This window comes from Myodes glareolus, chromosome X (assembly GCF_982192425.1).
Source record: "Myodes glareolus chromosome X, mMyoGla1.1, whole genome shotgun sequence".
NCBI lineage: Eukaryota > Metazoa > Chordata > Mammalia > Rodentia > Cricetidae > Myodes > Myodes glareolus.
In genome coordinates, this window is record NC_142053.1 from 55764971 (window position 1) to 55791124 (window position 26154).

The 26154-nt window shown below is 37.4% G+C and overlaps 1 protein-coding gene across 2 annotated transcripts in view; it reads left to right on the forward strand.

The window, feature by feature from the left end:
• Pcdh19 (protocadherin 19) overlaps window positions 1-11187 on the forward strand; it is a 107575-nt gene extending 96388 nt beyond the window's left edge. For both annotated transcript variants that reach the window (XM_048417948.3, XM_048417947.3), the window contains one exon: window positions 5511-11187. In XM_048417948.3, coding sequence (XP_048273905.1) covers window positions 5511-6100 — 590 coding nt within the window. In that variant the 3' untranslated portion in view covers window positions 6101-11187. The remainder of the gene's footprint in view (window positions 1-5510) is intronic.
• The last annotated feature ends 14967 nt before the right edge of the window (window positions 11188-26154 follow it).

Genomic DNA, 26154 nt, shown 5'->3' on the forward strand with positions numbered 1-26154 from the left:
ACTTTATCTTTTATCGTCACTAAGAAAAACTATAACTATCAATTCAACTCCATCAAAGACTCCTGAAGGATATAATATATAATACTACCTAAGTAAGCAGGAAGTGCATTGGAAGCAACTTCCAAAACTCGAGAATTGACAGTGACATTTCACTACCTGGACAGTCACCCAAAGTTCTTCTGTATCATTGGAGCTTCCATCTTCAGCCTACATGCCGATAGTATCTGGCAGACTTTCCCATGAAGCGGGAAATTTCAAAGACAGTTCTGCATATATTGTCAGTTTGCCATTCACTCTCTTCTGTGTCATCCAGAATGTCTGGCAGATTCTTTCATGAAGGACCGTCTTACCTTTAGGCAAGTTTAGCAGTCATTTTTCTGTGGGTCCTGCATGTTCAGTACATATAGCATAGCATCATGCAGTCCAGGCAAGATCAGTTTCTTGCCCAAATGGCTAGCAAAAGGACTTTCCACACCAACTTTGTATTTTATTTATTTATTTATTTTTTGATTTGTAAGACTTGGAGATAACTTCCAAAGTGGGGGGGGGGCTAGTTGACTAATTCATCACTCAGCCTTAGCCATATTTATGTTTAAATAAAAACCACATACCTTAGGACTGGAGAGATGGCTCAGTGTTTAAGAGCAGTTGCTCCACTTTTATATCAACCATGAACCCATATTCAGTTCTCATATGGAACCTTAAGATCATCTGTAATCCCAGGTCTAGGAGGTCTGCCCTAGCATCTTTAGGCCTCTGTTGGTACCAGGCATGCACACAATTCACTTACATACACAGCAGCAAAGCACTCAAACACATACAATAAACAGAAATATATTTTTAAAAAACTCCACCTGCCTTCACTCATCTGTGTATGACAGTGAGTTTGGATTATCCCAACTATTTGTGGAGTTTAGAATCTTACACTTTACCTAGGTTTAGGTCAATACTTTCAGATAAAGATGTAAGAAAATATCAAGTCTCACATATTCTATGTAGGGGAACCCTAACAGGGCATTGGTAGATCATTAGCCTTTCAAAGCAGGAGCCAGAATCCTATTGTGATGGGTGATTCAAAATGGTTCCTCTCTAGTTTCACACCTTTGTCCAGCACCCAACGGTTGTAATTGCAGGCACATAGTCTTTACGAATACTAGTCTTTTTTTCTTTTATTATTTATTTTCTCCTTTTTCTTTTGCGGTCTATCTTTATTGTTGTTCTCATGTTTAATATTATAGTGAATTTCTTTACTAACTTAAAATTATGTTTAGAGTACATTTATTCTGTCAATGTTGCCTATAACTTCTTTTATATCGAAAATAGGTAGGAATCTATGTTAGACTTTATTTAATCATATTGACACAAATGTCATGCTATTTGAAGCCAAAACTGATGAACAGCAGTTTACTATCCATGGCATCTGACTTAAATCCAAAGTGAGAAATTATTAATAAATGGATCTCTTAGATTCAGGTAGTTACTTACGTAGGTGAGAACAGTGAATATAAGCTCATGTAATTAATCTAAGAAAAAGTGTATTATTCTATCTCTCTTACAGCTGAGATGGGCTTAGCAAGCTTGACTAGTATGCTTAGAATGATTGCAGTTTTTCAGGGTTCTATGTTGGTTTATGTTTTTCTCTTCTCAGACAATGATTCTCTTTTATTTATATAGTTGATAAGCCAAAGGTGACCCTGGTTTTTGCAAAGCTTCTTCTGAGAAGTCTGAGTTACTACTTCTTTTTTCTAGGTTCCTAACATATAGGAGGCATCTGTATTAGGCATTTTTATTAATTGTCAGTGCATGCTAGGAATCCAGGTTTCATCATGGTGTTCATTTGAAGCAACCTAGAATGGGGACAGAACAACATACTTGGAATTGAGAGTAACACATGCATGTGATTTTTCCTGTTGCATGGTGGTGTAAAAATTCCATCTCAAAATTTAAAAAGAGCCCCCTTATTGTAAAAAAAAAACCTATAAGATATAAAAGGTTGAATAGGTTTGGCAGAGTCTACAGTGCAGTGGCCCACCACTGTTATAATCTAGAATTTTAAATGAGTGGGCTGTAATATTGGTTTAATGATAGGCTAGAACCTCATTTCACTTTTTTATCTGCTCCCATGTTCAAGGCTCTATGGCTTAGAGGCCAGGGCCTCTCTACCACTGAGCTGTGATTTAAGAACAAAAGAACAGCATTTCTGTTGCATTCTGGAATTTTTTCCCTCCTGGCTTCTATAGATACTTGCTTTGATTCATAGAAATGAAAGTCAATTATTGAACGATGTTTATTTTCACTTCTTCACCATTTATCCCCCCCCCAAAAAAAAACTGGTGCTATTTTTTTATGTGTTACTTGAAAAGTCATGAGATATATCTTAAAAGATAATAGTTTATTATTTGAAAAGCTCCAAAGCTGTTCATTTTGATGTACTATAGCAATCCTAAAGCCTTCCGAAGAAAGCACAGGACTTAGACCAGACTGACAACTGGTGTATCAACTCTTTCATTCATGTGTTTGGAGTTAGTACAACATGCTTTCTTTGTATATGAAAGAATATTTCTAATGTTTTCATATTTTATGCCCCTCAGGGATATATGCATGTTGAATTATGATAGAGTAGTAGATGGCATCCCTTGGAGTTTGCAAGGAAGGGATAGAGAAAGAGGTTTGGCAAACCCTTCATTTTTTCACATGCATGGCTATTCATGCAGTTATGATGTAAAACTGTGCTGGCATTTGAATAATTGTCTTATCTCTATGGCAGGCACTTTTTTTTGTTGGTGATGATGCTCATTTGTTATTTGCTTTCCAATATGCAAAATTCTGAGTGCTTCATTCTTAAGCACTGAAAAGGTTCAGGAAATATCCATATTAAATATGTTCGTAGTGTTTCACCGACAGAGAATTTTTTTCTTTAGTAACATTTTAAATAGCTTAAATGAGGTCAAGTGCCATATCCATAGTTGTCTTCAAATCTGTACTCAACATAGATAAAATCTTTGTCATCTAACTACTTCCATTGTCTTTTATTTCCTATGGTATCTATTTTTTTAAAAATTAAGAGAACACACACACACACATACACACCATGAAATTGCACAAAGAAGGTGTGTTATGTATAGATTAATTTCAGGCAAGCCCCTGACATGTTAACTTTTTACTCTTACAAAATGGGGTCACAACATATAGTTCCAATTTTTAATGCTTTATCTCTCTGTCTCTCTCCCTTTGTGTTTGTATGCTAGACACACTTATACTTAATTTATATGAATTCAAATATTAATCCCTTTGCCTTTATTTTTCTTCTAGCCTTTCTACCTCCTCCAGTCCTACCTCAGAGTCTTATTTTTGTAAATATTAAGCTGATCATATTGTGAAGCATTATACAATATGATGAAAATTTTCATTAGGTTATCTTTATATAAGAATGTCATAAACATCAACTAAGCTGGAAAATTAGGGTTATAAACAAACCATTTTAATTCATATTTATTCAATGATCAGGCTCTTTTTAATCCTTTATCCATGCTTTAGTAATGTAGTCTTTGTAGGCTTCTGAGAGCCAAATAAAAGATTTAGTCATGAATGAAGCAGAGCTGCTTGTAATAATTGTGGATTCTAAATTGAGATCTTCTATAGTAGGTCTAAACCAATCAACAAAACCTTTATGTTTTAGTAACATGGGATGAACTGTACATATTTTTGTGGTTGTCTTAGTTAGGGTTTTATTGCCATGAAGATACACCATGACCATGGCAACTCTTATAAAATAAGTAAAACATTTAACTGGGCCTGTCTTACAGTTTCAGAGGTTTAGTCTATTGTTGTCATGGCAGGAAGAATGACAACATAAAGGTTCAGTCATGATGCTGGAGAAGTAACTGATAGTTCTACTGTGTGCCACCCTGGGCGTAGTTTCGACATATATGAGACCTCAAAGCCTGCCTCCACAGTGATGCACTTCCTCCAATAAGGCCACACCTACTCTAACATAGCCATTCCTACAATAGTGCCACTCCCTATGGTCCAAGCATTCAAACATGAGTCTATGGGGACAATGCCTATTCAAACTGCCTCCGTGGTGTACTGTGATAGGTTAATACAGATATATAGCATGTACTACTTAAGATGATGTGATAAACATCTTGATCTGTTTTTTGTTGTTAGGAGAGACTTCAACTCCTCTGTCTCTTCTAGATCCTCTAAAATATTTAATAGATTATTGTAAATTGTAGTGCTACTGCTGTGTCTTAGAATACCAGAACTTGTGTTTTTGTGCCTACTTCTATCACCCCTCAGCCCTGTCTTTCGTAGTTTCTAATGGCTACTATTCTAGTTTTGTAGCTTCTGTATATGAAGGACAACATGTGGTGCTTGTTTTTCCAGTCTTGACATATTTTGCCCAATGTAATGTCCTTCAGTTTCATCTACATTGCCTTAAAGGATAGGAATTCATTTTTTATGGCTATGTAATTCTGGTGAGCATCCATACCAGACTTTCTTGTTCCACTCCTCTGCTGATGGGCAGCAACGTGATTCTCTATCTTAACTAATGTTAATAGTACAACGATATACTTGGTTTTTCAGGGATCCTTGTGATTTTTTAAAAATTTTCTTTGAATATATGTCCAGAAATGAGAAAGAGGTAAATTAGATAGTTTTTCTGCTTTATAATTTTTGAGGAACCTTCTATTTTGTTCTCCCTTATAGCTGTTGTAATTTACATTCCTACTAGCTATGGATATTTCATTATGAAGTAAGTCCTTAATAAAAGTGAAAATTCAAACAAAGAAGGAGAAAGAGCTAGTTTGTGGCTAATTAAATGATACCCAACATATAAGAGGAGTGTGTGCGTGTGTGTGTGTGTCTAATTGAAGCCTGTGAGTTCTCTGGAAAAAAGAGGCCACAGTGTATTCCTTCTGATAAGAAATCTGGTAATCGTGATGTCATAATGAAGTGCTTTCTTGGGGGAACTGGTGGTCAAAAAGAAATTATGGATTAGGTTTTCAAATAGAATCCACAGGAATCTATGATGGGTAAGATGGAAAGAGGCTGATAGTGTTTATAAAAATTGTGGGCAAGTTTCTTTGATAAAGTGAACATTGGATTTCCTACCTTGTTTCTACATCCTCTTCTGTTGAATGCAGCTTCAAGCATAGGTGATTTTTAGCAGTAGGTGTTGATAAAATTGCTGACTTTCCACACGCTAGCACTCAGGATAAACTTTTAAAAATACGTTTTCATCATAACTTGTTTCTTTTTAGGATTTTTGTTTTGTCAGCAGTGGGAACGGCGAGGGCCATAAAAAACGAGTAATGTTTAGAGGGAGATCTATAGCTTTTTAAAAATCCATTTTCCCCACACTAGTCCCAAAAGGCAATAAAGGACTATCCAAAGTGCTATTTCCCCAAAGAGCCTGTGGGTACCAGAGAGACCAGAACACGGTGGGGTTGCAATGATTCCCAGAAAAAGCTGATGAAATTGATATCTTCCTTTTCCTTTTACAGACCAGAATGAAGGATTTCATTGCAGGGAGGAATGCCGGATTCTTGGCCACTCTGATAGATGCTGGATGCCTCGGAATCCCATGCCCACCCGTTCCAAGTCTCCTGAGCATGTGAGGAACATCATCGCTCTGTCCATTGAAGCTACTGCTGCTGATGTTGAGGCTTATGACGACTGCGGCCCCACCAAGCGGACATTCGCAACCTTTGGAAAAGATGTCACCACCCGCCCGGCTGAGGAGCGGCCCATCCTGAAAGTCAAGAGGACTGTCGATGTGACCATCTGCAGCCCCAAAGTCAACAGCGCTATCCGGGAGGCAGGCAATGGCTGTGAGGCTATTAGCCCTGTCACCTCCCCACTGCATCTCAAGAGCCCTCTGCCTACCAAGCCTTCTATGTCTTACACGGTCGCCCTGGTTCCTCCAGCTCGTGATCTGGAGCACCATGCCAACAATGGCGCCTCTCGTCCTTCTGAAGCTGAACCCCGTGGAGCCGACAGTGAGAGAGTCATGCATGAGGTCAATCCTATTCTGAAGGAAGGGCGTGACAAGCAATCTCCTGTCGTGAAGCGTCTGAAGGATATCATTCTGTAAACCCGTCTGGGGAAGAAGAAAGGAAAGAAATCACACTGGCTAGTGAAGATGCAGCATCTACTCATTTTACTCACCAATGGTTGGTTCTTGAGTGGCTGCATTGTAGAGATTTCCCTAAATGTATTGTGTATAAGTGACTATCATTCCGTGACAATCCCTCTCGTTTCAACAGGCAGCAGGGGTGTTCAGTTGGAGCAAATTAGCTTTGGCTTGAGTTGTTCATGGGGCCTTGATGTTGGGGAAACAGAGGCAAATTCAGTTGTGAAGAGTATTATGTATTAAGTGTTTGAATTTATATATTTTTCTATGTCAAAATGATAATATAAATTACCATTGTTTGTGAAGAATTACATTTAAAAAAGCAAAAAGAAAAAAAAGAAAAAAAAAGCTCTGGACACCTTTAATAAGCTCGCCACTGTTTTTTGTAGTGTAGACAAGTTATTGGTCATTTATTGTGTACTATTCATTGATTCAGTGACGTGAAATCGAGCCCCCAAAAGGTTGTTTCTGAAGCTCGAGTACTTTCCAATACCGCTACTTTGCTGTGGACGCCCCTGCTTTAAGAACCCTTTTGCTAGCTGTGCTGTTGTTGTATTTGATATTGCAAATTGCTATGTGTGTGGTGATGGCAAAAGGCTTTTAAAGGTTGATGTTTTCTTTTCTTAAAAAAATAATAAAAATACAGACAAAAACAAAATGCAGAAACTGAGACAGCAGACGAATGAGCACCACCACACCTAGAGGTTGAGTACTTGGTGGATACTCACCTTTTTTAATTCTTGTAGTGGTTGCTCACTACCTTGCAGAGGCTTTCTCCTGCCTTTCAGTCTTCTGCCCGGGTCTGTGCTAGATCATTGTAGAAAGTCATTTTTGGATATGCTGCTATCTAATTTGCAGTTGTCAGAAATACTGTGCTGAAAATTTTATGAGATGCATTATTTTTTTTCTAATTTTCAGACCCTGAACAGGAAAGTTACTCCTGATGTTATCAGTTTTCAGGCTGAGAAATTCCCTGTCTCCAATCATCTAAAAATCATGCAACATGACTGAGTCTATTTTGAGATCTAAATTACCATCTCTTTAGACACACACTTCCTGATTCAGTGTTTTCCCAATCATGATTGGAATTAGATGGTAAAGCACATCATGGGCTGGAATCGAGGGCGCCATGCTGCTCTTTACCTTAGGCTTATAAATAATGATAGAGTAAGCAGTATGAAGTGTACACTTAGGAAAAGCCAGGTACTAACATCACTGATCTAATTACTGTGCCTTCTAAACGGAGACACTCAGACACTTGAACACGTCTTTTTATGCCTAACACTTTTTTTGATTAAAAATGTGAACAAGAAATTATTAAAACAAAAATCCCTTAGATTTAGTAACTCTTTTTTTGCTGTAGGCTAGGAATATGCCTTTTTAAACTAACAGAGCGCCCATTCTTTTTGTTCTTTTTAACACTGCACAAATGCCCCTTTTCTCATCTGTCTATTAATACTCACTAGCCAACATAGTATTCTTGCAGCCTAAGAGTTCATTATTTAAAATAAACTAAAGAAACATGTCCCATTTGCTCTACTTTTGTCTTAAAGGAATTTCTTCTAAAGAAACAAGTTTTCTGGTTCCTTCCCCCCTTTCTCCCTTCCTCCCTCCCTCCCCCTTCCCTTTCTTCTTCCCTCCCTCCCTCCTTCCCCCTTATCTCTCTCTCTTTTTTTTGTAATTCAAGAACACTCAGAAAGAAAGCCTAGAAGTTAGAGCACTAGAATTCAAAACAGAATTTATTTTCTTAAGTTTAGGTAGATACAGTCAGCTCTTTGAAATGTTTTCATTATTTTTATCTGAGTTCCTAGATTTATACATTACTAGGAATTTTTTTTTGTGGGAGGTGGGAGGGTTGTAAGCGAAGGGGTGGGTAAGGCAATGGGCATGGGGTTAGGTAGGGGAGAAGATTTCTGGGGATAAAAGAAACATATAATGATGCTACAAATCAATCCTTATTTCCTAAATACTACCTCATGCAAAATATTGGGTTGGCTGCAAATTTCTCCCAGACACAGTTAGAGACCTTTACATCGTTTTCTTGCTTCATTTAACTTTCTCTCATATATGTTCTCATCTTCTGGTTTATTTCATTATGGTGGTATTTATTTTTCCTTCCAAGTGACTATTTGATTAACATATTTAGCTTTTTAAAGTGCCCTTTAAGTTGGGATGGCTGCCTATAGAATTTAGACTGCTCTTCACCAGGATCCATCTGACAGTATCTTGTTTGCTAGTACCTCAAGGTCACTTTGTAGTCGATTGGACAGCTTTCTACAGGTGGATTTCTTACTCTGCTCAGTGGAAACGAGGGAGTTTGAAAGGTTGTGGAAAGTGGAGATGGAATGTAGAGAGGCCACTGCCTGCCATGTGTCTTTCCAGCCAATTAAAAACGGGTGGCATTAGCAGTGATTTTCTTTTTGCCTTTTTAAAAAAGCAACTAAAAATTTTGTCCCCAGAATTTCATTTTAGTTCCAAGCTTAGTCTATCTAAAAATCATTGTTCTCAGTGGGCAGTCAGAGATTTTTTGTTTTTTTGTTTCAGAACTCTTTACTGAGTATGTATAAGAATTCTCGTTAAGGAAGTATCTTTCCCCCTTCAGTTGTCTGATGGAAGTGCAAGCGCATCCTAGGAGAGCTTTGTAGGCAGGTTCTACAGGCCAACTGTGCTTGCAAATAGGACTTTTGTGCAAGGGTCTTAAACTCCCCACGGACTCGAGATTCTCCCCCTCCCTTTTTAACACATGTGATGAAAAGCTACCAAGGCCAGTGGAGCAAATATTTTTCCCTTTCTTTCTGCAAACATGTTACACAGAAACATGTGGGAACAATTTTAGTTCCCAAGTCCTAGGGAGTTCTATTCCACTTATTCTGATGTCCCTAGGTCATGAAGTGTGACATACTTAAAAATTTCCTGGCCAGGTAAATGTCTTTATTGAGTATAGGGTATCTAGTTTGCATTGATTGACTGCTTTCTCCCAAACATGGGAACATGCTATTCAATAAGAAATGGGGAACAATGCCCTGTGGAAACTTGTTCCCCCCTGTGCAGTCTAGTAAATTAACCTGTTCAGAATGAAACTTAGTATTTCATTGTTCCTCTGAAGCCAGTAGAAAAAGTGAGGGTCTGTCTTGGTACCGAATTGATAGTGGGTTACAGAATCCAGTAGTTCTTGCACAACAGTGGTTCTCAAAGTATCATCTCAAAGCAACATCACTTAGGAACTTCTTAGAAATGATAGTTCTTGATCCTTGCCTAGAATGGCTGTATAAGAAATCTGGAGGATTTGGCACAGAAATCCATGAGTTAGTTGCCCACTCAAGTTTGAGGGCTTGTTAAAGCACATTTTGGTAGAGCCTAATCCTCGGCGTTTCTTATTCAGTTGTTTGTGGGTAGGATTTCTTTGCCTATCTACAGATGCCTAGGAGATACTGATGAGACAATGCTCCAGAGGAAACTTGCCTCATAGGACTAACTGCACCTAAGCTGGCCATTTCTACAATTTTGTTGACATGGTGACCAGCTGATCATTAATGAAAGCTGTAACTCTGAACTCTGCAAATAAAACCACACAGAGTACCTTCCAGATCCTGCCGTCTCAGCATATGGCTATTAGAGGGGAACGCAGAGGACTTTTTCCTCTACACCTACCACTATAAAGCAAACACAAGTGGTCTACTTGATGTAGAAAGACAAGGGACAGTTTGGGAGAGGCAGGGATGGAAAGGATAGCTTTTTTGGGCATCCAAGGTGGAGAAAGGATTATTACTGTACATAATCCATTTTATGGGGATCATTTTGATGTCAAATGTTCCCCCAAGGCACTCCCGACAAGTCTGGTCCGCTTGGCTCTTTTCACAGGGTAATAAGACCCTTCTGACTTTGAAAAACTGGCAGAAATGAGCTGAAGAAGTCCATTGTATACAGTCCTAGTGTTTGCCTTCTTGGTAAAATTACATTTTAAGGATGTCATTTCATGAGTCAAATTGTATCTGCTGACACTAAAGTGTATTGAGATGTTGTTCTTTAGTTTAAGTATGTATCAAAGTAATATTCAAAGGGGATGTATGGGGGTGGGACTGGGACCGGGTGGCTTTATATTGATAATGAAATATTCCAGAGCAAAACACATTGTCCTAATGAAGTTGTTGCAGCTCTCTTTGTTTTCTTGTGAAACTGAAATTGGCCCGTGGGTCACTTGTCGTGCAAAAGTGAATTAATTTCAAATAGGAATCACATTGCTTTTGTAAAACAAAGAAAATCAACCACCTTGTCTGAAGTATACGTTGTAAGGCGCTCTTGGTAAAGAACAACCTAGAAACACCTGACCTTGATTGGAAAGCATTGTAGGTCATTAGGGAAATCTGATGATGCTGCCTGTTGCTCCAGCTGTGTTGGCAATTAAAGATGACCTTGTTACTAACTGAATGTTGCTGTCAACCTTAGCAAACAAACCAGCTAACACTTTACAGCACCGGTTAAGTAGATGTTTACTGGCACTGGCTGGCATTCAGCTGAGGAAGGCTAAGATCCAGACTAATGACCAAGGGCCAGACTAGGTCTAGCTAGAAGTTCAGCAACAAATACCTCCTTGTGCTATTTGAATGCTAAGGTATTAGTTGCAAAAGGCTTACGCCTTCGCTCCTCTAGTGAGGGGAATGAGCCTGATGACACTATTACTGTTTACCTGTCGAACCAGGGTGGCAATTTAGAAGGATACAAGTACAGTACGTTTCATTAAGCAGTCTCTGTTGCTGATTATATGAAGATGAAATGGTTGTATATGCTGATCTGTATGTTATGTACATTTTCACAGTGATTGAATCATTGTAAAAACAAAAAAAGACAAAAAAGAATCACCACCACTCTGTCTATTTTATGAAGATGATAAAGCAGCTTTATTAAATTATTACAGTTCTGTTTTAAATGGTGTTACCTGCCACATTGTTTCCTTTTATCTGGTGGTTCTCTGTTTCCCTCTTAAATGTGTTTTCTCTGCTTCAAAAATTTAATGCATTTTAGTATTAAAGGCTATTATGGAAAAAGTATTGAGTGTTTGGTGAACTGTGTCTTGGAGAGTATTTTGTTCCCCTTGATGATGGGTGGAAGCATCTCAGAACTTGGAAGTAACCAGTTCTTGGTGGGCGTCACTGATGTTCAAGCAAAGACTTCCGTTTGCCTTTCCCATTTCAAACAACTTCCGGCTTGCTAACTGAGGGGCTTCTTCCTGTATCCAGGTCCCATTCATTCACATTGTAACCTCTGCTATTGCCAGTCCTATCAATACTGTTACAGAAGGAGGGAAACCCATTTCACATTCGGGATGCCGAAGATTTTCCCATGAGCCATTTTAAACAAGCACACTAAAATTATTCTTTAAAATAAATCATTTCAGGGACAACTGCACAGTGGGACTTCTCTGCAGAATTAATTTGTTAAAAGGGCAAGCTTTAGTTGAGGCTGTCAGTTGGGAAAAAGAGAGTGTAAAACAAAGATGACCTGGCTGCCCCTTGATGCCTTCAGGTTTGAAAATGAAGCATCAGGAGAGGCTCTGACTTTGTACATAATAAGGCTGCAGAGAAAGTTCCGATAAGCTCTCTTTATCCAAACAATTATTCTGTAGGACTTAGCACTTGGGCTGCAAGTATTTCTTCTGGCTGCAACTGGAGGGGGTGACTAGAGGAAAGGGGGGCACATCAGACCATTACAAATAGTGCCTTTAGTGGTTAAAGGCTAAATTGCTTCGGCATGACCTATTCTTTCCAGACAATTAAAAGTGATCTCAAGGAAATCCACTGTCTTCCTGGATCTCCATCTTTCTGTTATCTCTGCTCACCTGTATTAAATTGAGATTGTATCTTATTCCCCAGAATTAGCCCTAGAGTCAAAGCAATAGACAGAGATTCGGTACTGCATTTTAATAGCTGTTTCATCAGAATGCAAACAGACAAGCTGGGGCACTGGGATAACATACACTGGTATATGTACAGATGTTCACATGGTCTCACAGATGGAAAGGCATATTGGAAAGAGACTGATATGTCACTGGCCTGGAAACAATTAAGACACAGGAGGTCAAAGGAATGCTTCTGGGTTAGCCTGTACCAAAAACACAAAGAAAATTGTTCTTGGACTGTTTTCCATCTACTATTTTTTTTCTTTTGAGTGGGGAAGGGAGGATAGAGCAAAAAAGTCAATTCCTTCTTAGGAACAAAGAAGAGAAAATAAATTCTCATATGATGAAGAACCTTCACATATATAGCAAAGACATACCCTAGGGCAAAACAATGATCACTGTCTAAGTATGGGAAACTGACAATATTATATAAACATAAGCTCAAATATGTTCAACTTTAGAAAGCAAAATTATCTGCTTCATAGTGGTAGCGAAGTACATGTGAGGTACTTTATGTGTCATGTTGACATTCTGTGTGTGGTGTCCACAGCTGATAGCTTTTAGGGTATTCTCTTCTAGTTTACGGACTCGGTAATGGGGACAAAAATGTGCCTAACCACTTTCATTATTTTAATTCATTATTCATTTAATTTCATTATTTTAATGAGGGTATAGACATGATTAAAGATGTCCTGAATGCAACTCCTACCACTTGGAAGGTGATAGGGGTTCCAAAAAAATCTTTAGCATCCAAACAGATGGGTGCTGTCATTATAGTTGTAATTCTCCTGTATTTTAGTAAGTGGCTCTTACACCTGCCTGACACTTTAACTCCCTACTTTTTCCTTGTATTTTCATCAGTGTATATTAATTATATAATACAACATTCTTCATTATAAAATTTCTATATATGCATATAAAGTACTTTGAACATATTCACCTCATATATTATTATTACTCCTCCCAACTTTCCCCTTTCTCTTCCGTATCCTGGATCTCTTTTTAGTTTCACATCTTTTGTTTCCCTATCCACAACTTCTACATATGAGAGAAACCAAGCAATACTTGTTTACGGGAGTGGTTTCTTTTATTTAATATAATCTATATAGGTCCACCTATTTCCTTAAAATATCACATGTTGTTTTCTTCTTTATGAATGAGTAAAACTTTATTATACATATATACAATATTTTGTTCATCCATTCATTTCTTGGTGAGCCATAGTCTTTTCGTTGTGAGTAGTGTCATGATAAATATGTGAATGCATATATATTAACTGCTTTACTTATTGTTATGACATAACACCTAACAAGGAGAAAATTAAGCAAAAGAAAGGTGTGTTTTGGCTTATAGTTCAAGGGGTACAATTCATTATGGCAGGGAAAACATGGCAGCAGGTCCAGATGGCTCCCAATCAAATTGCAACTAAAGTCAGGGAGTAGAGAGTGATGAACATTTGTTTTCAGTTCACCTTTTCATTTTTGTTCAGTGTAGGACTCCAGCCCATGGTATGTAAATACATATTTAGGCCAAGCCTTCCTTTGTTAATTAACTTAAAGATTTGATTCCATGGTCATTCTAAATCCATCAAGTTGATGATTAGTTGTCAATACCAGATATTTCTTTTGTATGTTGACTTGGATTACGCAGAGCATATACATATGTGCTATTGCACCGATGTGTGTGCATGTGTGCGTGCACATACACACACACACACACACACACACGTGCGCACACACACACAGGCATATTTATCCAGAAGTGTTTGACTGTTCTTTTAATTTTTTTCTGAGTAAACTCAGTACTGATTTCCACAGTGACTGGATCATTTTTAATGTGGAAAAGGAAGATGGATGGGAAATGGTCAGACAAGAATCTTCCAGTTACCCAAAGCTCTTGGTGTACTGGTTGTATCTTGTGTTTTAGAATTTTAACTTCCTCCAAATGCCCAAAGCCTTGACTTCATTGTAGTTTTCTGGGTCCTCTAGTATTGATCTTTTTCCCAAACCAGGGCTTTCTCTGTCTTATAAGTATTTCCACTGTCTCCTTTACTTTCTAAAGTTCAGCTGTGTCTGGATGTGCTAGAGTAGCAGGGACTAGTAGAGAACCACTCTGTGTCAAACACTTTATAAGCAGTATCTCCCCAGCAGCTTTTTGTTTAAGTTCTTTTGTTTATTTTGTGTGAGAGGATATGTATATATGTGTGCGCGTTCAGGAGCACATACTGCTGCTGACATGTAAATGCCATGGGAAAAATTGTGGGAGTCAGTATTTTTCCTTCCACTATGTGTGTCTTGGGGATTGAATTCCGGTCCTCAGGCTTGGTGGTAAACATCTTTATCTACTGAGCCATTTCCCTGTTCTCAGTACAGCATCCTGTCCTCAAGGCAACCTTGTATGGGAGATGATGACATCTCTATTCTATATACAAACAAATTGAGGCTCAACGTGCTTATGGGAGATTATTCAAGGAGACATGATTACTAAATAGAAGTGCTAAGATTCAAACATGCTTGTTTACTAAGAAAGTATTACTCTCTTCAATTACTTTTCAGGAATCAACAAACATCCTGATAAGTTCTTCCTGGATACAGTTTTAATAGTGTGTGCTAATATCTTAACACATTTATTTATTCATCCTAAAAATATAAACATTTTAACATCTTTGGGATCCCAATGTTATGTCTCTGAGAAGTGATTGTCGCAGTGGGAATTTCAGGTCAGGATGCTTTTGATCAGCCTCCTAGGCATCTCCCTACTCCTCTACTCAGTGGCTCCCTTTCAAGTTACATTAGTCATGCATGGCAGAACTGTGGCTCCTTTTAGAGTCTGTGCACTCTAGCTAGTCAACAGCCCTTGAAATGAAGGTCTGGTAACCCTATATTCTTCTGTCCCTCTGGATTTCAAGCAATCTGTCAAGGATGTATTCATGTGTGTTACAGGTCAGCACAGCTGGAGTCAATCCCAATATATGTTCACAACAGGGATGGATTAGTTTTTTAGATGCAGAAAGTTGGCAGAAGATGAGAGAAGTTAAAGGCTAAAAAGCAGGGTGCTAGTGGTGATGGGGATGGAAGGCATGATTGTAAAAGAAATTGAAATCATTGGGCATTACTAGGAAAAGCATCATAGAATAGAAGAATTAGCTGAAAAGAAGGGTAACTCAGTTTTGAGCACTGGGTCACCAAGAACATGAGTTGGTTTCCATGCATGCCTCACAGTTCATGTGGAATTGACAAGGTGCGGATGAGTCCCCAAGATCCTTTTGTCTGGTTTCCACAAGTTAGCTAGCATCCTGATATGTATCTAAACTAGGAAGTGAGTTCAGACAAAGGTAAGTGGGAAGGAAAAAGAAATTTACAAGCCTCTGGCAATGAATAGAGCAGCTTCCTAAAGGAGCCCTATATAAAGAGACAAAAAACCCCTCATTTAATAGTTCCTGTTATTCAAGTGTCCATATCCAGCATGCCTCAGTGGCCAATGCTTCCTCAGTTTTGAATATAGCCCTAAGAATTTGGTCTGTCAGAGCTGAGTTGCCCAAGATGCTAAGCACTGAGATGCTTGATGTTTTGTACATGCTATTATAACCTTTCTTTCTTTCTGTCTTTCTTTCTTTCTGTCTTTCTTTCTTTCTTTCTTTCTTTCTTTCTTTCTTTCTTTCTTTCTTTCTCTCTCTCTCTCTCTCTCTCTCTCTCTTTCTTTCTCTCTCTCTTTCTCTTCCTCTCTCTCACTCCCTTCCTTCCTTTCTTCCCTTTTGACATATAGCAGAAAAAAAATGGTATATCAGAGACTACGACACAGGTAATTTTTGCCTCCAAATCAATATCCAGGAACTGTCCTCAAAGTATCTGGTCAATTTCTTCTTCCTCATTGTAAACATTGTGGTCCAGAAATCAGCATTCCTCATCTGGGTAACTGAAATAATTTTCTAATTTTTCTCTTCTCATTCTCCTTGTCTCTCTCTGTCACATGTTCACACTGCAGCAAGAGGGATTTTGCTAAAATACAGCATCCGTTAAGTCACACCTCTGCAGAAGATCTGTCAATGGCTTCACTAAGATGAAATCTAATTTCCTTAACATGGATTACAAGACTGATTTTCAATTTTTTTGTCAGCTCCCTATAGTAAGAAATCCATTTTACACCACATATTTGTAACTGAAATGAACATTTCACAAACAATACTTATCTTTGTTACCTACAATGAACTCTCAGATTTTCTATTCAACTCTGAACACAAAGGGTCAGCTCTTTCCTATAAAAGGCCAGATAGCAAATCTATTAGACTTTCTAGCCATATGGTCTCTATTGCTGCCTCTGTGCTTCATTATATTGTTATTCATAACTCCAGGGACTTTGTGAATCCTCTTAGAAACACCCCCTTCTCACAGTGTAGCATATTCTACCCTCCACCCTGGGTAGTAAATATTCCAGAGACATGTCAGTATCACTCAAATCGTATTCACAAGTTCAAGCAGAGGATTATTTCACATCAACATCCCTTTTATATAGATATATTCTTATTTTAATATTTTCCCCTTGAAATACAAATGAAGCATTTAACATTGATTAGTGAGCCATGAGTTATGAAAGAATATTACCCATCACAAAAAGGGAAGAAAATCAATGAGTCACACAACAAACTGTCTCTCTTTTTCTTTCTTAATATAGATAACATTTATATGAATGTATATAAATAAGTATATTTGATAGAGGATAATTTAGCACAAAACACAATCTCTATCCTCATTTCGCAAGACTAACCTTTTCTAACAACACAACCCAGAAGAAGGAAAAAATACTTATATTTCAAAGCACATTAGCTTGACATTTTTAGATCATGTTATCTATACCTTATACATCTTGAAAAAGAATGTTGCAGTTTGAATCTTTCTGTTTTGCTTTCTTTTTTTCAAAAAGTCGTTTTCTTTCATGATTCTTTTCACACTGATGTTTAGCATTACATCTGGGATGTCAAGCCAATTATTTTCCTCTTCACCTCACTTTGCATTTCTTCTACTTGTAAACACTATTCTCTCTCTAACCTTCAGAAGCAATATACCTGTAGCAAGTCTCACTTTACTCTGATCTCAAATGTGCTAATATGACCTCCTTAGTCACAGACCTATTGCAAGTATTTCAAACTTTGAGGACGTGGAGGAACGTGGCATTTCTGCGTGTCAGAATCTGTGAAGAATGGATTTGTACATAGGGTGGACACTTGGAAGAAGTGGGTAAGTTTTGCTATGATTTATACCTGGAAAGCGAAGTATGAAAGTAGGACAGTAATAGTGGTATTTAAAAACCAAGACAGAGGGCTGGAGAGATAGATGTCTTAGTGGATAAGAGCAGTTGCTGCTTTTACAGAGATCCTAGATTCTGTTCCCAGCACCCACACCATGGCTCACACCGGGGATCTGACATGCTTTTTTGGTCTGCTCCAGCTTCACACACACATACTGTTCACATACACGCATGCAGGTAAACCACTTGTACAAATAAAAAGCCTTAAATAAAAAACCTTTGTAGATGTTGTTATCTGATTTGAAGAGAAGATAGAAGGATGTGAGAAAAAAGGTTTGTGAGTAGGGAAATTTATAGATAAATTTGATGGTATTATCTTATTTCCTTTCCTACTTTCCCTAACTATAGTTTAACAATACAAACACACACACACACACACACACACACACACACACACACACTCACACAGGTGAGGCTGTACATATATGACCAACATGTACACTTATTGTGGTTTCTTATTCTTTGGTTCATTAAACCGATATTGAGCACTTACTGAAAGACAGAGCTGTGAGCTGTGCTAGGAACACAATAAGAGACAAAATTCTTTGTCCTCACAGAATTTACATTTTATTGATGGAAGACAGACAATAAATAAGATAAATTGATGGAATACATTGTTTTATTGTGAAAAAATGCTAAGGAAAGGAGAATAAACCAGCAGAAAACAGGAATATTAATATCTGCAGGGTTACTGAAACTTCAGTTAGGTTTTCCAAGGTAGGCCTGACTGACAAGATAATTTCTTTTCTTAATTTAAATTTTTTTAGTTCTTTAATAACTTTAGATATTTATACAATGAATTTTAATTCTTTTCAACTCCCTTATTACCCTTTCTTATATCTCTTCCTCTCTAACTGAAACCTTTCTTCCCACAAGTCCCTTATCTATTTTCATGTCTTCTTTCTGTATGTGAGACACTGACAGAGTTTTTGTCTAAGCTTGAGTGGGAGGCTATTAATCAAAGCAATATCACCTTATCAATGGCTACACCACTGAACAAAATGAGATCCTTCCTCCCTAAGCAACTATCAACTGCCACGATCCCTCAGAAAGGGGTGGGATCTCATAAGCCTCTCTCCTATACAAGAGGAATTGTTGATGAGCCCAACTTATAGAAGTCTTACAGATAATCACAACTGTAGCGAATTCATGAGTGAAAAGGCTCTGCTATATCCAGAAGAGACATTTTTGCTGTTGTCTTTGGCTCTTCCATTCTTTCTACCCCTCGTTTCACAATATTCCCTCAGCCTTGGAGGGTATGGTATAAAGGTCTCACTTGGGGTCAAGCAATCCATTGTCACTTAAACTCGGCCATCTTAACAGTTTTTAGTGTCTTCATTGACTACTGTCTGCTGCAATAAAAATATTGGAAAATGAATACTATGGGTATAAACATAGATGTTTTAGAAGATACTTTGACAACAACAAGACCACCTATCAAAATAATAGTGTGTTCCCTCATGGGCCTGTGACCTCTCCAACTATGAACTCTTAACTAAGTTTCCCATATCAGACATCTATTCTCTCTTGAGGAATAGACCTCAAAACTAATCAGAGAGCTATTTCTTATTCTCATAAGAGCCATAGCAGCACTGTAACAGATGGTAAAACCTGTCAAGATAACTTCTGTGTAAGAACCTAAAGAATAAAATAGCCACCTGAGTATGAGATGAAGAAAAAGGAGGAATATTCAGGTTTTCAGCAAGGCATTGACTTGACTCAGATTTTGCCAGTGTCAGTCTAACTGAAAATAAATATTGAGAGACAAATCAGTAATCTAGGCTAGATACAATGGGAAACTAAACCAACGTGGTGATTATGGAAGGGATGGGAAGTGAGCCAAGGTTGCTTTATTTTTTCACCACCTCCTTTGTAATCACAAATGCTGATGCTTGAATCTGATATCTGCAGAAATAACGATATGGCTTGCCCTAACAGTTGAACTCATCAGGCGTCTGAGGCAGGAGGATCTACCGAAGCTAGGATTTTCAGGCTACCCTGAGTAGCATGTGAGATCTCGGCTCCAGAGAGACAGAAAGAGAGGGAGAAAAGAAGGGAGAGACAGAGAACCAGAGGGACAGGGAGTGAGGAGCAGTAGTAAAATGCTATGGAGGCTCAGTGTTCTGGTATGCAAAGTACCTCTGGGGAGGTGAGGAAAGATAGTGTGAGAAATGGCGAGAGGCCTATATGGTAGAGTAAAGGCTGTGAATTACAATGTGTTTTTAATTAATTTTTCAGTGTCAAGTGCTTCTAATTACATAGACTAGACCATCACTGTGCCTTTCTTTCTACCTGAAGTCATAAAGATAACTTAATTTGCAGCATTTTGAAATATCAAAATTGTTCGCTTTTGTATTTATAGAGTAGGGAAATACTTGTTCTTCTCCAAGCTAAATGAGGCAGAAGGAAATTCTAATTGGTTCTTGGAAAAGTAATTAATTGGTCAGCACAGCCCATCCATATTTGGAGTAGTGCTACCTACATGGATGGAAACTATAGGCAAGTCTCTTCTCTGGTCTGCTTTCTAATTATCAAGTGTGTGATACCCACCTGTGAGGCTAAACACCATCTGCTGTTAGATGACGGTCTAGAATTTCTTCCCATTATTAGAAGCCTAGTAACTGTCAAGGAATTTCTGGAAACTGGACCCCAAGCTTTTGAAATATATTATGAAAAACTATGTAGGCTGGCTATTCCTTGAGCTTCCAGACCACAAAAACAAAACAGAGAGATATTAATTATGAAAGCTTGATCTGTGTCTCAGGCTTTTCCCGCTAGCTCTTTTAACTTAAGTCACTCCTTTTCTATTCATCTATGTGTTGCCACATGACTCGTGGCTTTTACTTTGCTTCTGTATGTCTTGTTCTCTCTCTGCATCGGGCTGGTGATTCTGCCTTTCTTCTTCCAAGAACTATTGTCTCCAGAAGTACATGCTATACCTCCTGCCTACCTATTGGCCATTATTTTTTTTTCATTAAACCAATCACAATGACATATCTTTATGCAGTATAATCAAATATCTCACAACATTTTTTCCTTTTTGTTAAAATAAAATGGAAAGGGTTTTAACTTTAACATAGTAAAACTATATACATTAAGAGCAATTATCATAAAACCTAGACAACAATGTGGACCTTAAGAGAGACACATAGATCTACTCTACATGGGAAGTAGAGAAAGACAAGATTTCCTGAGTAAATTGGGAGCATGGGGACCTTGGGAGAGGGTTGAAGGGGAGGGGAGAGGCAGGGATGGGAGCAGAGAAAAATGTAGAGTGCAATAAAAGTCAATCGAAAAACAAAAGACAAAAATAAAGAACAATTATCAGGTAAGTTTTGCATTTACAATATCTAGTCCATTAGCATTTGACAAATTTAGAGAAAATATTTCATTCTTTATTCTCTCTTGATGTGTCCAATTTTCCATTTTCCATCATAACTTGTATTGCCATCTTAAAACTACCTTTTTAGACTTCAAAACATTTTCTCAAATAAACAATTTAAGTTTTCATGTCTCTCAACCTTATAAACTTTACATTTCTTATTTAAGTTTCTTTTCTGAATTTGGTATAAAGGAAAACTGTAAATCTATAATTATCTAGTACTCAACTTCATCAAAGATCTGAGAGGACATATTATTACCTGAGTAAGCATGAACTTCAGAGTAAGCAATTTCCAAAACTAAGAAATGACAGAGATATTTGACTTCCTGGACAATCATCCCAAGGTTTCTCTGTTAAGTTTTCTATGAAGTAGGGATTTTGAAGGACCCTCCTGCATTGTATTGGCAGTTTGTCAGTTTTCTTCTTTTGTGTCCTGTTTGTCCAATTTAGACAGCTTTCTGACAACAGTTGAGGTAAGAGCAGTTTCTTGGCCTAGTGGCTAACCTTGTCACAAATTAAAGCAATCTCCACATAGAGTTTCTTCAATGTTCATCATCTTCTCCGAAGTATGTTAGTACTGCCTGGAGAAGACATGGCTCACTGTCATGAAAAGCCTTATGTAATTAAAACATTTTAAATGTCATATTTTGTAGGTCTTTTAAGTGTTTTAAGACCATCTATCTATCTAAAATATATCTGTTTAACTTGGAAAACATACCTAATATGACTAAAAGATTGATTATTATGGATGACTAAATACAAACTTTCATTTTAAATTATGCACTACAAGTTTAAATGAGTTTTATAAGCACAAATGAGTAGAAACATAGGTATATTATGTTGTAATAATAACTTCAAATTTCTATCAAATACATTATACAAGAGTAAACACACACACACACACACACACACACATATATAGTAAAACAAAATAGCCTTAAATTTGAATCAATATATAAAATTCCATGCCAATAACAATATTTGAGACTGGTGGTTGTTTAAAAGTAGTTGCAACAATATACCCTATTATTCCATCATTTCTATGCTATATCCTCCCTTTTTTTTCAGAACAAGATCCCTGAATATAATCTCCTTTGTTTAGTTTTTCTGTTCTTTTCTTTTCCTTTTTGATCACTACTAATAACAACTTGCAACAGCCCCTTAAATGATGATAAATATCCATATCTCATTGAATGATCAAAACCCACTCACTCCACCTTTTGGGAATGTGGGCATCATGTTTTCTAAACTGCTTCCTGGTGTCTGGCGGGATGAAAGTATCTCTAGGGGGCCATGAGAAAATTGAGATAACAGTCAAGTCCCGGGAGAGCTAGCTGTATCATTGTTGCCAGTCTCCATGTAATGGGAAAGTGTAGGGTTTATCTGAATTCATAGCTGGAGTAGTGCATGAGGCTGGACCATCTCAGCTAGTTGCCTTGAAATTGTCCTGAGCAGTTTATTGTTCAAAGATGATCTTTGGGTGGTGTTTGCCAGATTAGTGGCATTCCACAATATAGGTGGAAACTTTGTTGTGAAGCTCCATCATCCTTTTGGAGACTTCAAAGTTTACTGTTAGAAATGGTCATCGTTCACTGTAGAAAACTTAAAAATGTTAAATGTTATATGCAACAGATTTCAGAAAGGTTAAAGAACCACAGTATCTTAAGTACATCTAGGGTACACAAACTTAATTTCTAGTTACCTGATTCAAGCTCAAGCCTTAGATCATGTAAAGGAAACTAGATGAAGTGTTTTCTTAGAATTATTTCATACTCTATATGACCATTAATATCATAATGGTTTAAAAGTACATGCACACACGCATGCACACACACACAAGCATATATATATATATATATATATATATATATATATATATCTTTTGATGTGCACTTTCAATTTACTCAGGTAATACTATATCCTTCTTGGGTCTCTGATGGATTTAAAGACTAGATAGTTATAGTTACTGTTTTTTTTTGTTACCAAACTCAGAAAAGAAATCGCAAAAGAGGTGTAAATTGTATAAGGTTGAGAGACATAAAAGCTTAAATTGCTTATCTCAAAATGTTTTGATGCCTAAACAGATAGTTTTAAAGTGGTAATGCAAGTTATAATAAAAATTTTCTTAGGTATGAAACTTTAAATTCATCAAGATAAAATAAATAATAGAGTATTTTCTCTGAACATACAAAATAAAAAAGGAATGTAATTCTCACTTAATTATTGTTCTTATTAAAAATAGTTTCATTTGTTAAAGGTAATACCATTCGTTTCTATTTAGACAGTATTTGACAATTGTTCTCATTATATATAGTTTTATTATGTTAGAGTTAAAACCTTTCTTTTTATTTAGACAAAAGGGGAAATGATGTGGAATAATCTTTTTGTACACTGTGAAGATGTGTCACTCTGATTGGTTTAATAAAAAGCTAAATGGCTTTTAAGTAGATAGGAGATTTAGGTGGAACTTCTGAACAGAGAGAGCTCTGGGAAGAAGGCAGAGTTGTCAGTCAGACATGGGATAACCAGGAAGGGCATAGTGGAAAGGAGGTAATGAGCACATGGAAGAACATAGATTTAAAAATATGGGCTAATGCAAGTTATAAGATCTAGTTAGGAACAAGCCTAAGCTAAGGCTGAACTTCCATAATTAATAATAAGTCTAAGTGTCATTCTTTTTGTGAGCTGGAACCCCCCAACAAAAATCCATTTACACATGGTGCCCAATGAGGGGAGTCAGGTGAAGTGTTTAATTACTCTTTATCAAGAAAAACTTGAAAGTCAGGTATTGAGGTAAGAGCCTGAATGATTAGAGAAGTCGTGAAGAAGCGAACAGTGATCATCTCCCTCTCTCGTTCTTTTATCCAAAAAGGATAAGATCCGCTCGAAGCCTGCATTCCCGTGTCTCTCTATCTGTGCTCAGTTCTCCAAAACCTCTATGATTAATTTGGGTCAGCTAGTAGCTAACTCCACCGCCTGATTCAACGTAAACTTTATTGTCAATCTTGGGATCATCAGAATGGGATCAAAATATCACAAAACTGTGTATACTGAATAAAATATTTGAAGATAGTATAAATCAAGTGATGTGTGCACATATAGATTTATTATTTTTCAGTATATGAGGGGCCTTGAACTTCATAGAGAATACAAAGGAAGAGGACTCTTTGTGTAAGACTGCCTTTTGAGTTTTTGGCATTTTGATCACCCTGTGTGCTCATTGGTCTTTGTCAGTTTGACTCAAGATAGAATCATCTGGGTGAAGGAATAATAGTTTCTCAACTGAGGAAACCCTTTCAACAGATTGAGCTGTAAGAAAAACCTGTGGGGGCATTTTCTTACTTAAGGATTGATATGGGAGATCCAAGTTCCCCACTGTTGGGCAGACATTCTTGGGTTGTATTTAAAAGAAAAAATACAAGCGGAATACATCATTAAACAATTAAGCAGTGTTCCTCCGTGGATTCTGCTTCTGTATCCAGGTTCCTATCTTGAGTTCTTCTTCCAACTTCCCTTCATGATGGACTGTAAGCTGTAAGCTGAAAAACTTTTTCTACCCCAAATTGATTTTGGCCATTGTGTTTATTCCACTAAGAGAAAGAAACTTCATTATCCTGTAGTCAGAAGACCTAGCACAGAAATAAGAGCCAAGTCCAGGGTTTGCTGAGTTAAGAACACCCAGGAATAGGGAAAGGGAGGATGAATAATAATAAATAAAATAAAATAATAATATAAAAATGATAATAGAAAATATAATATAAAAATAATTTTAGAATTTAGGAAATTCCACCAAGGAAAACCATAAAGTACTGGCTTCTGATACACTCCCATCCTGAGGTTATAGGATTGGCACAATGTGGTTAATTACTTTTCCTCAAATATTTCAGTTTAGTTTACTCACTCTGTTAAGGACTTTTATTTTTTCTACCTGCTAAAATACTAGTTAAGTATTATAGTTCATCAAAGAATCCACGGGAAAAGTCTTCTACTTTTCTATGGTGTTTTCTAATAAAATAAATGTCACACTTAACTTTGTGTAATTTTCATTACTCTCATCCCTGGATTGTAACTGTGTTGGAATGTAAGAGGTATGCATATGTATGTTGTTTATATGTTTGTGTGTGTGTGTGTGTGTGTGTGTGTGTAGACCCTACTTAGAATACATTAAGAGAGGGTAGATAAAAAGTAGTATGAAAAAATATTCCCTTTTTAAAAACTTGGGCTAGTAATTGTCAGTAAGTGGCCACTCTGATAAATGCTAGCATAATTTTGCAAAGGTAATTGTTAGTGTAACGCAAAAAACTCTAATGAGGCTACTTCAAGAAAATCATGTTCATTTGGACCTTGGAGAGGTGTTGTAGAAGGATCCAGAACCTGTACCTGGGTTGAATTTGAGTTGAACATATGGGAATTTTTCATTTCTTTATTTTCAGATAGTTATCTGAATATCTGACCTTGATTAATCCTGGCAGCAGTCTCCAATGGCAGCTGATAATACTTTAAATCCTTCCCACATATTGTGAAGTAGCTGCACCTGGTTTTGACAAACTAAGGAGTAATGAGATCAAAATTTTGTGCCTTGGTTAGATGTTAGTGGACATGGGAATGTCTATCTTTCCAAGTGAGTAAGAAGAAATTTAGAATCCATTGGAAACCATACACACATTCCTGGGGTGTTATTTAATGGTGGTTGGGGTTACTGAGAATTTCTAAAAATATGCCACAAGTAAGAAAAAATATTATTTTTGAGGATGGAGGTCTTTCATATTTTGTCTGACAAATCTAACATAATTAAAAGGAGGTGAACTCTCCTTGGACCTGGGATCAAGAGCCCCCCAAGATCCAAATGAGGAGCAGAAGGAGGAAGAAAATGACCAAGGACTGCGAGGGATGCTATCACCCACTGATACAAGGGTTCGGATCTAATGAGTGTTTACCAAGGCCAGTTGGACTGCGACTGAACGAGCACGTGATCCAACCAGATTCTCTGAATGTGGCCGGATTCTCTGAATGTGGCTGGCCTGGAGTCTTTCTGAGAAGCCATTGACAATGACACTGGGACTAGTTTCCTCTGCATATACTGGATTTTTGGGATCCAGTCTGTTTGGATACTCACCTTCCTGGACCTGGAGGGAGGGGGGAGGAACTTGAACTTCCCACAGGGCAGGAAACCCTGACTGCCCTTAGGGACAAAGAGGGAGGAGGAGAGGGAGGGGGGAGTGGGAGGGTGTTGGGAAGAGGGGCATAAATGGAAACTTTTATAATTTAATAAAATTACTTTAAAAAAATAAAAAAAATAAAATAAAATAAAAATAAAAATAAAAAATAAATATCCTAAAAAAAAATAAAAGGAGGTGAATCCAAATGAATTTTAAAAATAGGGTTGATAGGCAGATTGCCCATGCTTGATATCCATAATCAGGCCTTGGACTT